The sequence below is a fragment of the Penicillium crustosum genome (assembly GCF_028827405.1).
Source record: "Penicillium crustosum strain IBT 35664 chromosome Unknown utg000001l_segment0_segment0, whole genome shotgun sequence".
Taxonomy (NCBI): Eukaryota; Fungi; Ascomycota; class Eurotiomycetes; order Eurotiales; family Aspergillaceae; genus Penicillium; species Penicillium crustosum.
Window position 1 is genome coordinate 8,852,751 of NW_026623122.1, and position 14,739 is coordinate 8,867,489.

A 14,739-nucleotide genomic window follows, 5' to 3' on the forward strand; every position below is an offset into this window, starting at 1 on the left:
TTTATGAATTGAGTCACGCTCTTCCAAGGTTGTTTCCGAAGGGGGTTTGTTTTTTTTTCCTCTGGGGTTTGGATGTCGGAGAAAGGAAGGCCGGGCGGATCCTACCGATTGACAACCCCAACAGTCTACGTCCTACGCTGTACGTGTTATTCTATAAAGGAATTTGGGGAATTTTGTGGATATGAAGCAATATCTGGGGTATTCTATAGATTTCATGTCATGTTATATCATTCTATTAGCAATTGAGGGGGACTGTAGTATCTATATTGTACCTAGGTACTCCATACATACTGTTTACTGTACGTATGTTGGAGATAGGAGTACCTGAATACTATGTAGACTTGCTCTCTATGTTGAATGCAATATCATTTTCCATCTATTTTGTATATCAAGCTCAATGCCGATGTCTGCCCCCGGCAATTGCTACTACGACTAACCTTGGAAGTGTACCGGGGCACAACTCTGGCCCCGGGGCCCCGGGGCATACTTAAAGTTAGTAATCACCTCCCCCAGCCTAGTGAGCCGCTTATACGGCCTTGTTATGTCTTTTTGTTAGTCTTTTTGTTGGTCTACTAGACGCTCTTTTGAGGTGTATACGAAGGCGGTAAAAACAACATGTTCTAGGGATGTAAGAGACTTTTCTATGTGTAACCTTTGATAACTTTTGATGATGAAGTGAGGGCCCACGGGTCTAAAATACTGCTTGGCAATATTAACTACGGGGTAATGAAAGAGTTGTGCCCCGGTGGCACACTTAATCGCCCGTATGCTACTCCATTAGATCCTCGGACCCCAACGTAGTATGCCCCCCTCCTGATCTTCATACGGTGACCTCCGCAAAGAAGTTAGGAAACCTTCGAAACAACACGGGGTAAACATGCATTGGACTCATCAAGCCGAAAAGCATTTGGACGAGACATTCGGCCTGAACAGCCAATGCGAAACAAAACAATGATCGAGATGGCTTCATGGAACAGATAACGCTAGCCGCATTTAGGTGTAAAATAGGGCTTAGGGCATCCCCTAGTTGCTCTTCCCCGCGAAGCTCCATCAGGCTGAAGCCAACAGGCGTTGTTTCTATCTGGCTTGCTCCGATTTCCGATCACCGTGGATGGACCATTGATCTCCATTTACCCCACACACACCATCCAGGATGACCGCCCGTTTGGTCTTGGTCATTGGTGACCTATTCATCCCTGACCGAGCTCCTGTAAGCTGTCCTCAGCTCAGCTTGACTATCTCCGCTAACACATTGTCTAGGATCTTCCAGCCAAGGTCCGTCTTTATTCTGCGCCTTGGTTTATTCCACCCTGCTGACAATGTCTGGCGATTCTAGTTCCGCAAACTCCTGACCCCTGGCAAGATCGGCCAGACCCTTTGTCTGGGCAACCTGACTGACCGCGAGACCTATGATTTCCTCCGCGAGGTAGCCCCAGACCTGCAGATGGTCAAAGGCGACTACGATGTCGACTCTCCCAACCTCCCACTCTCCAAGATCGTGAACCATGGCAGTCTACGAATTGGTTTCACTCATGGCCACACCATCGTGCCACCCGCCGACGCCGACGCATTGCTTATCGCGGCCCGCCAAATGGATGTCGATGTCCTACTATGGGGTGGCACCCACCGCTTCGAGGCATTTGAGATGGAGGGACGGTTCTTTATCAACCCGGGAAGCGCAACGGGTGCCATGAGCTCCGGCTTCTGGCCAGATGGCGAGGAGCCTACACCCAGTTTCTGTCTGATGGACGTGAGTTGCCCTGGCAGATTGGAGGATATTTTATATGCTGACCCTGAATAGATCCAAGGTGATGTCCTTGTGTTGTATGTCTATCAGCTGAAGACCGATGCCAATGGGGTGGAAAATGTGGCTGTTGAGAAGGTCTCCTTCCGCAAGAACCACCCCCCGGCCTCGTAACGCTGACCTTATGCCTACTGCTCCTCCTCTCTTCCTCCGTGTAAATAATTGCCTTGGTGTTCGCCTGATCATATGTTCTTCTCTTTCCCTCCGCCTTGTTGCAGATCCCATGCTTTTTCAATTTGATACATGATACCTTGAATCGAGTCATTTCCTCAACATTGTCTACGATGTTGCTATCTACTCCTATGGGCTGGATTGCTCGCTCTGATTTCCTTGATTTTTCCCCAAAACAGGAGTCTTCCGATAGAATTGAACTTATCCTTTTCATTTTGTAATCTTTTGGTGGCTTTCTTGCCCCTCTCTCCCTGGCCGTGGGGATTTTACTTATTTGGTAACATTTGAAGATGTATGTACCTTAGCCAGAAGTAGATCATGTATCTAGTGGAAGAATCAAGGATCATACCAAAAGAAAATATTACATGAAGCACACCAATGGTTTATAACCTTTGATTAACTTGATATTTCTCTTCAGGTTGAATGTGTGTACGAAAACAAATGGACTCCTTTACACATTATATATATATATGTACTTGTATTTTCCTAAATATGTTGAGAGTGAAGTAAATTCAGATTATTAAAGTATCACATTTGTGAAATTCCCATATGGGTGTCTCATACAAAGGTACTTATTTCTGGAACGTTCATAAGGTGCAAGTTTGTGTCTCATGGAACACACCCAGTCCCATCACCGTGAATGCAGATGAGGCTGGAAAGACGATTGCCGGTATACACCGCCCGGCAGTATATCACCGATTCATCGCCGGAAAAGGCGCTATTCCCGAATGAGAAAGCCTGTCGTTGCCAAATCCCAGAACTTCAATTCTCTGCCGCCTAGAGGTCTTGAACAGAGGGTTCTGTTAACTCGTACAAATCATCTGGGCAGTTCCCGATTTAAAGTAACTCAATACCTTCGTTTTCATCTGCCAAATTTGACGCGCAAAGATTAAACCGACCCTCGGAGAGCTTTAACTTGCTCCCCTCATCGGTATCCGGCGCTTTCACCGACCCTTCGAATACCCCCATCCCCAACATATTTCTTTTTTCTTTTTCACGACAAGATGGCTGCCGAAGGCCAGGAGATCCCAGAGGAGGTCAAGGGGGAGCAGATCCCACCCCAGGAAGATGGTGTAGATGACGAGGTACGTGTAATCGGGGTTGTTCCGCTGCATTGAAACGCGATTCCACTCTTTGTTCGAGTTCTTTGGGCCTTTTCTTTCACAACCACGTCGCATAATTTTCCTCATATACGAGACATATCCCGCTAACATGATTGATCCATATAGGAAGAGATTGAGGCCATGAAGCGACGAGTGGCTGAGATGGAATCTGAGGCGGCCAAGCTGCGCGAGATGCAAGCCGACCTTGACCAGCAGACTGAGAGCCTTCAAGAGAACAAGGAAGATATCGATGCGCGTAGCATTTTCGTCGGCAATGTCGACTACGGTGCTTCGCCAGAGGAGATCCAGGCTCACTTCCAGAGCTGTGGTTCCATCAACCGGGTTACCATCTTGCTGGACAAGTTCTCTGGCCAGCCCAAAGGGTGAGATTTGAACAGATGGAAGGAAAAATACAAGATGGAAGATGTGCTGATAATGCGCTGCAGTTATGCCTACGTTGAATTTGCGGAACCCAGCCTGGTCGCCCAGGCTCTGGTGTTGAACGAGAGTGTCTTCCGCGGTCGCAACTTGAAGGTTGGTTTATAATTGCTGGTACTATTCTCTCTACACTTGCTGATGTTGAAATAACAGGTTGTTCCCAAGCGTACCAACCTGCCTGGTATGCACCGTGGCCGTGGTGGCTTTGGCCGCGGTCGTGGTCGTGGTCGTGGCTTCCCTCGTGGTGGATATCGTGGCGGTGCTCCCTACCGGGGCCGGGGACGTGGTTTCTCGCCCTACTAAATGTGTTGTTTGAGGGTGTTTTGCAAATTCCGGCTCAGGTGTCCGATTTCAGGACCTTATTCTCTCCTCATTTTCTCTAGTGGGTTTGGAGTTGTGGGAACTATGCTGTACAATAATTTCCGGGCAGAGAATTAGCAAAAAAAAAAAAAAAAAATAAGAGATAAGATTTAGGTATGGCGCTTTGGGGGGTGCTGTATTTAATGTACTAGTAGTTAGCTGATATAGAGGATTGTGTATTATATATGGTACAGGTACTTTGTATCCTTAATGGTATATAATGGTATACTAAAGAGCATAATAGAGAAATATAGATATGAATATGGCTGCCTAAATAAAAGGTCATACTAAGATAGCTGTGATAATTGTGATATTTCCTTTTTATCATATTAATATCAAACTTGAATTGCCACTCTACCCGCCCACACCCGCTGAATTTACTCTATTACGTATGCTTAAAAAAGAATGAAAGGAAAAAAACAATAATTGGCATTCTAGGGCTGTACAATATTCTATATCTAATGAAGTAAAATAAGAGTGAAATCATATTCTAACGTTTATAAATCTCCCGTGCTCAGCCCCAGGAAGTACTGACCGGGTATCCCGTACATAGTGAATACGTAGTCCAAGTACCTGCGCCATACAAACCCGGGCGCACCTAACGCCTAACCCTTCCCTTTCTCTTCCTTCTCCTCTCTCAACAACCTACCATCACCAAACCTGCAAATCACCAACCTATCCACTCTTTCCAGGCTTTGACCCTGGGCGAACTCGGTTTGGTCCTTCTCCCCCTCGTGAATGTGCGCGCCCGCGCTGTTCTTTGGGCGTGATTGATCGCTTGTAAAGCATCATGGCGTCAAACCTTCCAGCGTAAGTTGGACTTCTCTGGCTCTATTCCGATCGACATTCGATCTTCAGATCATCCGCTGACATGAATTGTAGCCAGCCAAATCTCCGGGTCACGAGTAAGACTCTCATTCTGTCGAATCGTCCTGGGACTTCTGCGGGGTTCCGCATCCGTACAAGACTAACATCTCTGGTTATATAGTTATCGCGGCTGACGGCTTGTACAAACGTGATGTCTTTCGTATGTTGTCTTCTTCAGATCGGTTGATCGAGTCCTGCGGGGTTGAACTGACCATTTCCTTTTTTAGGATTCCCCGATCCATTCGCCGTGGCTACTGTTGGAGGAGAGCAAACACATACAACCTCTGTGATCAAGAAGACTCTGAATCCCTACTGGAATGAGCCATTCGATTTGTACGTGATACCCCACCACCGTCTGGGAAAAGGGTGAACCTCGTTAACCATGGATCTTTACAGGAGAGTCAACGAGGACAGCATTCTTGCGATTCAGATCTTTGACCAGAAGAAATTCAAGAAGAAGGACCAGGGTTTCCTTGGAGTCATCAATGTCCGCATCGGCGATGTCATTGACTTGTCGATGGGTGGTGATGGTACGTCCGAAGATCGCCGATCGCGAGTCATAGAAACGTGGACTGACTTGACGGCCATGTGCCCCCCACAGAAATGCTTACTCGGGATCTGAAAAAATCGAATGATAACCTCGTGGTTCACGGGAAATTGATCATTAACCTATCCTCAAACCTCAGCACCCCACATCCGAACCAGAATGGACTCCAACGTCAACAGGCCCAGACCTCGACTTCCAGCGGTCTTGTGCCCCAGGTTGCAGCACCAACACCCCAATCACAAGCTGGGCCGAGCACCCTTGATACGTCCCCTGCCGCAGCATCAAGTTCATCATTGGCCCAGCGCACTTCGACCACCGGCCCCCGGCCGGTGCTCCTCCCTCGTTGAATGGCGCCCCCACCAACCCCCTGGACCTGGCGCCCCATCTCGCGCCAACCTCAGCTCCTTTGAGGACAGTCAGGGTCGACTCCCTGCCGGATACGAACGACGCGAGGACAACTTGGGACGGACATATTATGTGGACCATAACACGCGCACCACGACATGGTCACGACCATCGGCCAACTACAACGAGCATACCCAGCGTTCGCAGCGCGAAGCCAACATGCAGCTTGAGCGTCGGGCCCACCAGAGCCGAATGCTTCCCGAAGATCGAACCGGCGCCAACTCACCCAACCTGCCAGATGCCCAGCAGATACCTACACCACCGCCCGGGCCTAACGCAGGAACCTCTCTCGCAACTGGAGCCCCAGCTGGGTCCAATGCCGCTGCGATCTCCATGATGGCGACGGGAGCCACCACTGCAGGCACAGGGGAGCTTCCACCAGGCTGGGAACGACGCGTGACGCCCGAGGGACGTCCTTACTTCGTGGACCACAACACGCGCACAACGACATGGGTCGATCCTCGTCGGCAGCAGTATATCCGCATGTATGGCCAGGGACAGACCACAGGTGGCGCGAACAACACCACCATTCAACAGCAGCCCGTATCCCAATTGGGTCCTCTCCCCAGCGGCTGGGAGATGCGTCTTACCAACACGGCTCGTGTATATTTCGTTGACCACAACACCAAGACGACTACCTGGGATGATCCGCGACTACCCTCCTCTTTGGATCAGGGTGTGCCCCAGTATAAGCGTGACTTCCGCCGCAAGCTGATTTACTTCCGGTCCCAACCCGCGTTGCGCATTATGTCCGGACAGTGCCACGTTAAAGTCCGTCGTAATAACATCTTTGAGGATTCATATGCCGAGATTATGCGCCAGAGTGCATCCGATCTTAAGAAGCGCCTAATGATCAAGTTCGATGGCGAAGATGGTCTTGACTACGGTGGTCTTTCACGGTATGTTCTATTCTTTTTTTCCACGGTATTAGTGAAAAGTTGCTAACTCTCTCAGTGAATTCTTCTTCCTCCTCTCTCACGAAATGTTCAATCCCTTCTACTGTCTCTTCGAATACTCTGCCCACGATAATTATACCTTGCAGATTAATCCCCACTCGGGCGTGAACCCCGAGCATCTCAATTACTTCAAGTTCATCGGCCGAGTGGTTGGTCTGGCTATCTTCCACCGTCGTTTCCTGGATTCCTTCTTCATTGGAGCTTTCTACAAGATGATGTTGCGGAAGAAGGTCAGTCTTCAGGATATGGAAGGTGTGGATGAGGATCTGCACCGAAATTTGGCATGGACACTGTAAGTTTGATACATGCAATCTCGTTTGAATAACCACACTAACACCAGGGGCAGGGATAATGACATTGAAGGAATTGTGGAACTCACATTTTCGGTTGACGATGAGAAGTTTGGCGAGCGTCGCACTATTGATTTGATACCCGGTGGCCGGGATATTCCCGTCACCAACGAGAACAAGCCACAGTACATTGAGTGAGTGGAACCAGCCCAGCCTCTAGCCTGATGAAACACCGCTAACCAAATTGCAGGTTGGTTACGGAATGGAAGATCATGAAGCGTGTCGAGGAGCAGTTCGATGCCTTCATGTCTGGATTCAACGAGCTTATCCCCCCGATCTCGTCAACGTCTTTGATGAGCGTGAACTCGAGTTGCTCATTGGTGGTATCGCCGATATCGATGTCGAAGACTGGAAGAAGCACACCGATTACCGCGGCTACCAGGAGCAGGATGAAGTCATTCAGAACTTCTGGAAGATTGTCCGCACCTGGGATGCCGAGCAGAAGTCCCGTCTTCTCCAGTTCACTACTGGTACCTCGCGTATCCCTGTCAACGGATTCAAGGATCTGCAAGGATCCGATGGTCCCAGACGGTTTACCATTGAGAAGTCTGGTGATCCTAATGCGCTACCCAAGTCGCACACTTGGTACGTATCCAATGTTGATTCTTTTATCTGGTGTATTATTGCTAACCTTTTTCGTCACACAGCTTCAACCGTCTTGATCTCCCTCCTTACAAGACGCACGATGCCCTCGAGCACAAAATGTCTATCGCGGTGGAGGAAACGCTTGGCTTTGGACAGGAATAGAGAGTCTGTTGCTATTATCTCTACTCTGCCTCTACTGTACCTGGATCTCTCTCCCTCTTCCCCTCTTGCAGCAGCGTGCAATGCAGGATTTATTCCCTCTCCTGTTCTGGATTCTTGGTGTTCTTTGTTCAATGTAACCCACTACTCACGAAGCTCTCGTCTTTTTTTTTTTTTTTTACAAGCCAACCAAACCAACATTCAATTTCCGATTTTCTGGATCACTGGATTAGGATAGGATTAGGGTTGGAACATTATGGAGGTTAAGTCCATTCTGTTCTTCTTGTCCTTTCTCTTGTTCTTGTTCTCCCTATCCTTCTCTTCATGTTGGACAGGGAATCCAGTTCTACCTCTCCTTTTTCCGTCTTGTTACATCTCCCTCGAACTGGCTATACATACCCATTCTGGATCTTCCCACACTCGTTCTGTATTCAATATTCTACGTAGCGAAAAAAGAAAGAAATCATCGAACTTCCTCTGTCGAGAGCTTTCACTTGCTTTTTGTTCATACTGCTAAACCACATCCCTCCCTTCTTTGATATGACTGACTGACTTCTGTGTCGTCCGTTGTCCTTGCTTTATTCCCATTCCTGTTTTGTTTTGCATCACCCATCCTATGGTCGATCATATACTAATCTTGTATGGGCGTACTTGTAGAGTTAAGGTCATAGTTAGCGTCGTTGATGTAAGTACATTCCTGGAAGCATATTGAGCCAATGCTCTCCCAGAAGGGTTAGCAATTAAAGCTCTCAATGGGATAATGATACGGAGTACCCTCCAGTACGTTCCAATATTGTGTTAGTATCTATCAGATACAAACATCGAAATCTTTCAGCCGGTTCAGCCATATGGCTGTATGAGATACATACGTATGTTTATGTACCCAGTATCTGTACATAACAAAATACAATGATAAATAAAATTATCTGTGTGGATGGTTGCATGAGAGCAGAGATTGGGATGAGATTGGAGAATTACCGAATGGGGCAATGGTCCCGATCTAAAATCATCAAATATTCTTCAATGTCTTTTCTAAGTTGGTGTATGAATCATCACAAATATGGCTAATACGGGATTGGGGATGAAACTAAACTTAGCGGTATAGTGCCCTACAATAGCACTCTGTTACGGTAAGGCACTATATCGTTAGATTTAGTTCCATTCTCGATCCTGCCTCTTTTTTTTCGTCCATACCTTACCGTTCGTTTTGCGCTCGCTAAATCATTTTTTTATCATGCTTGTTTGGTTATGCCATCCCTCTCTGGTGACCATGCTATATGTTCCTCTTTTCTTCCTCTCCTTCTCCTGTTCCTCCTCCTCTGCCGTCGGCTCAGTTTATAGAAACCACATAGTCCCTTTTAAGGTAGTATAAGTATCACCACTAGGATGTCCAATACGACAAGTTGGGCGGAATGGAGCCTAGCGGTATACTGCTCTATAGTGGCTATTGTTATTATAGGGTTCTATATCGCTAGGTCCCATGCCGCCCAATATGCCCCCCCCCTTTTTTTTCTCTCTTCTGAGCCACCGTTCGGTGCGCAAGCGCCACATGTATCTTTTCATCGAGGAGATACTTATTTGTTTGCTGGACTTAGGCCTAGGCCCTACACGCGGTTGCGCCGCCTCGTCTCCTTTTCCTCGCCCGTCTCCTTTGCTTCACAGGAATCACAGTCTTTCCGATCCCATACCTAGGCAACTTTAGAGTTCACGATATCCCCAATTTTGGTTACAGTAAAATCCTACCCATCTCTTACAGGCAACTTAATTGAGTGAGTTCTTGAATTAGAATGACACAATATAGTCCGGGACGAGATCACAATGATTTGAAGCATTCGGCTTGATATAGCAACGCGCGCACACACATATACACACACATACAGACAGACAGTCTCATGTCTCCGAGAGCGAGAATCAAATATTCAGTCCAGCAGCGACAAGTGACAATCCAACAAGCAGGGAAATCTGCACTCCAATTGCCCCGGCACCGCCTTCATCATCGCCGGAACTTGCCGAGGTACCCGCAGAGGTACTTGCGGAAGCACTCGCAGATGCACTGGCAGATGCACTCGTGGAACCACTAGCCGTCTCGACCGGTCCATCGCAGTGCCAGTGGTCACCATGTGGCTCACAACCAGTAGACTCGGTAGGACTAGGGACTGCAGGAGAAGCATCCGCAGAGGTGGTGCTCACTTCAGCCTCGCTTGCTGTTGATGTACCCGAGACAGTTGTCGACGCCGGACCGTCACAGTGCCAGTGATCGCCATGTGGCTCGCAGCCAGTAGACTCGGTAGGACTGGGAATTGTGGGGGAAGCATCTACTGTGGTGCTCACTTCAACCTCGCTTGTGGTTGATGTACCTGAGACAGCTGTTGAGGCTGGGCCGTCGCAGTGCCTGTATAGAAGTGTTAGTGGACACCTGTGTGAGTATAGGACGGGATAGAACGAACCAATGGTCTCCGTGTGGCTCACAACCGATTGAAGCAGTAGGAGATGGGCCTGGATCCTCAGTCGAGGCTGCGGATGAGACCGAGGTCATCAGTGCAATGAAAAAGATGGATAATCTCATTTTGGCGAGGTGATTTGAGCGCTTTTTGCAGTATAATCACAATGTCGGATATTTTCAAATCAGGAACTTACTGCACAGGGTCCGGACCCTTTATACCTACCGTTCCGCTGAGCTAGTAGGGTTTGCGACGCCAAGAAAAGAGGAAGTCTTGGTGCCCCAAAGGTTCTCAATGAGCCTTGGCGCCGGCGGGGGCTGTCTCATTGTTTTGGGAAGATTATTGGTCTTTAGCTAGATGGCTGTGTCTGTGGGTAAGAATTTTTATTAATGAGCGATGTGCTTTTTCCCCGAGATATCTTGGCTATCTTGGATTGGACCATGTGTAGGTCAGACCAGACAGTCCCTGCTGATCCCAACTTGCCAATTGTTTGAAATACAGCCTACTTGTATGGGTTTCAAGCCCAGGAGAATAAATCATTCTTCTCGGTTTGTTTAGTACATTCGCTCAGTGTAGCTATTCTGTACTAGTTAATATTGTTGAGCTACAGTCCCGGAATCAGCGGAAACCTGTGCCCGAGAGGCTGACTGCGCTAGCTAGTCAATGCGAGCTAGGGTAAAAGGAGCGCCACTATATTGACCATGGAAAAGGAATTGCCATTCGGCAGTTAAACTGGGTGGGTATTATACGAGATATCGTGTTGTCCCAGCAAAGACGCAGGTGACTGGCAGCCCTATCCCGTCTCATATCTCCCATTCTTGAACCGAGGTTGAATTCAGATAACCTTTTAGTAATAAATAGCTACTTTGGTTTAGTCTTAATAGAAGATAGTAAACAATGCAATGGAGCTAGTTCCTGTTCTACCGCTTAACAGCCTCCCAATATTGCGCCTGATATGCATTCTTATTCAACCCACGCCCATTCCGCCCATATGCCACCTCCAGCCCTCGCACTGGCAAGTTAGGCAATGTAATATTTCCAATTGTGGGATCTGTCTCCTGGAAATCGAATCCCATGCTCTCACTTAATGTCACAATCTCGTCCAGTGATAACTGCACAAATGGTGCGGTGCCATACAATAAAGGTCCTAGGTTCACCCAACGGCCACCAGGACGAAGTAGTCTGTGGATAGTCTCAAGATATGTGACTAAGTTCCGCGCGGTATCGATGAAAAATAAGGTCACCAGTATATCGTATTGACCTGTGTGTTCTGCAAATGCCGTAGTGAAATCTCCCTCCATGAGCAAGACAGATGATGGTTGGATAACTTCGTTTGGAAACGTAACTGAGCGCTGGAGATCATCGGTCGTGGGCTGGTGAGACCACCAGTCGACGTAAGGGTGAAATCGTACACTGTTGGGAACGGAGAGACTGGACACATAACGGTATGCCAGATTCATGTACATTGACCATTCATTCATAGTGACCTCAAAGTCTTAAACCACTCGAATTAGCCAATGGAAGTTTCCAGATAGGAAATTTCGCACTTACCTCCAAGTTTATCAACCTCATGCGCCAATCTTCCCAGTCCAGCCCCTGGTAACAGCACTCGCAACGGTCTATCTTTTGTCCGTGGCGTCTCGGAGATCGATTTCAAAATACATCCAAAGGATTGTTCTCGTTCTTCATGGCCCTCGTCTGCCCAGTCACGCACAAAGTGCTTCATTCCCTGCGAGACGCTAGTCTTATCAGCGGACCGCTGCTGACTCTCATTTTCTCTGATGAATTCGTCCAATTCAGATTGAGTGATATTGTAGAACCAAAGACCGTGATCAACAATAGATCTGGCGATTTCGTTGTTTGTGTCCAGCAGATGTTCCATTGTGTTGAGTTTACGTGTGTAGTGGACAGTTGATTCGAGCATCTACACCAGTCAGTCAGACCTGCTGAGCAACTTGGGTACCTGCAAAAGAAAAGAAAAGAAAGACATATCATACCGTTCGCTGCCGCTTGGGGACGTTTTTGTAAAGATTTCTCCATCGATCTACCTCAGCTAGGTTTTTGTCTTTGTAGCGGGTATATCCATGCAGGGCAGTTAACAATCGATGTCGAGGATGGGTAGTGTCCCATTTCCCACTGGATCGCTCAAGTTTCTGCAATAGACGTGCGTGTTCTTCATTTTGTGTAGACAGTGGCACTTTGTATTGAGATGTAGTAGTATTGTAAGGTTCAACTTTGTAGGAGATATCCTGCAAGACATTAGCCCTAAGTAGATAGTATCAGTTTCAGGATATTGATCTCACCTTAATCCACGGGGAGAGGTGAATAGCAAACCCCGCCCATGCCACGCATATAAATATGAAGAATGCCTCACGTAGCATTTTGTCGGAATCGGAGAATTTTTTTAAAAAAGCAATTGGATGGAAAATCTATCGCCGCAGTAGACCCTTATGTGAGTGACTGCCAAGCCTTGCCCAGCCCTATCCTCTCAAGGTCCTCGATGCCAAGAAACTATTGAGGTTTCTGGGAGACATGGCGCAATACCATGTGTGGATTTACAGAATAGGCCACATCAAATAGCACGGATGAATGGTTCGAAGGGTTCTCGGACGATGCTGTCTCATTCTCTGTCAACCGGTCACTTTTCAGATTCATCATCTAGACAGCATCGAATGGCGATATTGAATGGCGATATTCAATACCTTCTACATCACTTTAACCGGTGATTTTAAACTTCTGAAATTCACTAGAGACTACTGTACCGAGGTCCAAGCGTAAATCAAAGTGATGGTGATATTCAAGCTGAGACAAGATGCAAAATAATCCTGCCAAGCCAACCAACACCATTAGGGTTAGGTATCTTTTGTATGGTAACTCAATACAAAAGGTACATGAACTCATTGGTCATAGCCTCAATTTTATCAACTCCCAATTTAGTTATGGGAGATATATAAAGACCTATTAGTGTAAGTTAAATTCTTGGTCTCCTCCAGTGTTCAAGCTAACCTTGGTAATAATTATTAAGTATACTAGAAGCAAGATAATAGTTAAACTTTTATATACGATACACCTGGGCAAGCAGCTAAGGCCGACCCTCCGGGCCGAACAACAGCCAAGCTCCTAGAAGGAGTACCTACACGAAGCTTTCCATTCACTGTCGTTAACCTTGGCGTCACGTGTGTCAATGGGAGTCGAGTGAGCAGGAAATGTTCAGTGTAGTTGACCGCCAGGTGAATCTCCATGTCTTCCTCAGCCGGTCACGAGGAAACCGCATCACACCAAGGTTGTTCACTAGTGCATCGATGCGGGCACAGAGTAGTTGTTTGATTTAGCGCGAGGCCTACTTCGCCGACATAGATAGTGACATGTCAATATATACAGTCGCGAATTCGAATTGAAGACTCGGGCGACTACCCAAGGTCGCTCTAAGAAGTCACCATCAACAAAACCCCGCTTTGAGGCGCAGGGAACTACTAATCTTGGCACGAGCGAGACCGCTGCCATTACCTGATTCTTCTTTCAAGCAATGCTTAACTAAAGTCCAATCACCTTTTTATGTCAAGTGGGTAAAATCTATTCGAGTAGTTTACCAAGATATGTCGCCAATAGTTCACTTTGTACGCCACGCGCAAGGCGTCCACAATCTCAGCCATGAAAACCACCATTTGCCCGACCCCGAACTGACCCCTCTGGGAGAAGAGCAAGCCCGTGCCTTGGGTGCTACGTTCCCTGCATTAGAAAATATTCAACTGATCCTGTCATCGCCACTGCGACGCACGATTCAGACTGCGTTATTGGCGTTCCCATCACATGTGGGGGACGGAGCCCTGAAAGTTATCGCCTGGCCAGAGGTGCAGGAAGCAAGTGATCTCAACTGTGACACTGGTAGTGACCTGCTTGATATCAAGGCCGAGTTTGAGAAACTGCCGGTAGATTTTACTCTAGTAGAGCCTGGCTGGCATATCAAGGTATGTTTTCAGCGTCTAATCCGCTTGGTTTATGAAAGGCTAAGTAAATTGCATATATATAGCAAGGCAAATGGGCTCCGGCTGCGGGTAGGCTTTTAGAGAGAGCTCAACTGGCACGGGAATGGCTGAGCCAGCGACCTGAAAAGGAGATCGTGGTGGTTTCCCACGGTTGTTTTCTGCATTTTCTTACAGAGGACTGGGTGAATGCTGACAATTCACATGGTGCGTTATGAGCTTCTCACATCCCACTGCCTCATGCTAATCTATAATGTAAAGTAACTGACTGGGCTAATGCTGAGGTTCGCTCCTTTGCTTTTGAACATGAGGAGGATGGAAGACCGGTTTTATGTGAGACAATAGAATCCAGGGAAAGACGAGGATTGGAACCAGTTGCCCTTTCCAAAGAACAACGGCTAGAGTTGCAGCAGACGAAACTGCAAACCTGGATCGAATGGGGTGTCATCTTGGCGTGATCTATTTTACTACGTGATTATACAGGGGGTATAAAATATCAATAAAGGTTATAAATAATCCTCGATAGGTGGAGAATACTAGCAAGGATCTAAAATTGTGATTATCGTGGTG

The 14,739-nt window shown here is 47.4% G+C and overlaps 7 protein-coding genes across 7 annotated transcripts; 5 read left to right on the forward strand and 2 right to left on the reverse strand.

The window, feature by feature from the left end:
- Nucleotides 1-1,030: 1,030 nt before the first annotated feature.
- On the forward strand, nucleotides 1,031-1,918 carry N7487_003281 (vacuolar protein sorting-associated protein 29; the record flags this gene model as incomplete). The annotated part of the gene is made up of 4 exons (XM_056871028.1): nucleotides 1,031-1,210; nucleotides 1,261-1,275; nucleotides 1,337-1,750; nucleotides 1,802-1,918. The coding sequence occupies exons 1-4, from the start codon at nucleotides 1,154-1,156 to the stop codon at nucleotides 1,916-1,918; spliced, it is 603 nt and encodes a 200-aa protein (XP_056735812.1). The 5' UTR covers nucleotides 1,031-1,153.
- A 606-nt stretch (nucleotides 1,919-2,524) lies between these two features.
- On the forward strand, nucleotides 2,525-2,707 carry N7487_003282 (uncharacterized protein; the record flags this gene model as incomplete). The annotated part of the gene is made up of 1 exon (XM_056871029.1): nucleotides 2,525-2,707. The coding sequence occupies one exon, from the start codon at nucleotides 2,525-2,527 to the stop codon at nucleotides 2,705-2,707; it is 183 nt and encodes a 60-aa protein (XP_056735813.1).
- Nucleotides 2,708-2,979: 272 nt separating this feature from the next.
- N7487_003283 (polyadenylate-binding protein) lies at nucleotides 2,980-3,819 on the forward strand (the record flags this gene model as incomplete). Its single annotated transcript, XM_056871030.1, has 4 exons — nucleotides 2,980-3,060; nucleotides 3,205-3,461; nucleotides 3,525-3,612; nucleotides 3,670-3,819. 4 exons carry the CDS (start codon nucleotides 2,980-2,982, stop codon nucleotides 3,817-3,819), a joined length of 576 nt encoding a protein of 191 aa, XP_056735814.1.
- A 704-nt stretch (nucleotides 3,820-4,523) lies between these two features.
- Nucleotides 4,524-7,932, forward strand: N7487_003284 (NEDD4 family E3 ubiquitin-protein ligase). Its single transcript, XM_056871031.1, is given in 12 exon segments — nucleotides 4,524-4,686; nucleotides 4,759-4,781; nucleotides 4,865-4,903; nucleotides 4,971-5,076; nucleotides 5,140-5,273; nucleotides 5,345-5,491; nucleotides 5,577-6,594; nucleotides 6,650-6,943; nucleotides 6,998-7,135; nucleotides 7,192-7,300; nucleotides 7,312-7,586; nucleotides 7,649-7,932. 12 exon segments carry the CDS (start codon nucleotides 4,667-4,669, stop codon nucleotides 7,746-7,748), a joined length of 2,403 nt encoding a protein of 800 aa, XP_056735815.1. The 5' UTR covers nucleotides 4,524-4,666; the 3' UTR covers nucleotides 7,749-7,932.
- Nucleotides 7,933-9,656: 1,724 nt separating this feature from the next.
- N7487_003285 (uncharacterized protein) lies at nucleotides 9,657-10,311 on the reverse strand (the record flags this gene model as incomplete). Its single annotated transcript, XM_056871032.1, has 2 exons — nucleotides 9,657-10,137; nucleotides 10,193-10,311. 2 exons carry the CDS (start codon nucleotides 10,309-10,311, stop codon nucleotides 9,657-9,659), a joined length of 600 nt encoding a protein of 199 aa, XP_056735816.1.
- A 795-nt stretch (nucleotides 10,312-11,106) lies between these two features.
- N7487_003286 (uncharacterized protein) lies at nucleotides 11,107-12,567 on the reverse strand (the record flags this gene model as incomplete). The annotated part of the gene is made up of 4 exons (XM_056871033.1): nucleotides 11,107-11,681; nucleotides 11,738-12,110; nucleotides 12,184-12,435; nucleotides 12,490-12,567. The coding sequence occupies 4 exons, from the start codon at nucleotides 12,565-12,567 to the stop codon at nucleotides 11,107-11,109; spliced, it is 1,278 nt and encodes a 425-aa protein (XP_056735817.1).
- A 1,215-nt stretch (nucleotides 12,568-13,782) lies between these two features.
- N7487_003287 (histidine phosphatase family protein) lies at nucleotides 13,783-14,627 on the forward strand (the record flags this gene model as incomplete). The annotated part of the gene is made up of 3 exons (XM_056871034.1): nucleotides 13,783-14,154; nucleotides 14,217-14,376; nucleotides 14,431-14,627. 3 exons carry the CDS (start codon nucleotides 13,783-13,785, stop codon nucleotides 14,625-14,627), a joined length of 729 nt encoding a protein of 242 aa, XP_056735818.1.
- Nucleotides 14,628-14,739: the final 112 nt, after the last annotated feature.

Bases quoted from the DNA above. Each gene is read 5' to 3' on its own strand.
- N7487_003284 (XM_056871031.1), top strand. From the start codon at position 4,667: ATGGCGTCAAACCTTCCAGC. The intron at 5,492-5,576 runs GTCTTGTGCCCC...CGCAGCATCAAG, and splicing joins CCAGACCTCGACTTCCAGCG to TTCATCATTGGCCCAGCGCA. The intron at 7,587-7,648 runs GTACGTATCCAA...TTCGTCACACAG, and splicing joins CTACCCAAGTCGCACACTTG to CTTCAACCGTCTTGATCTCC.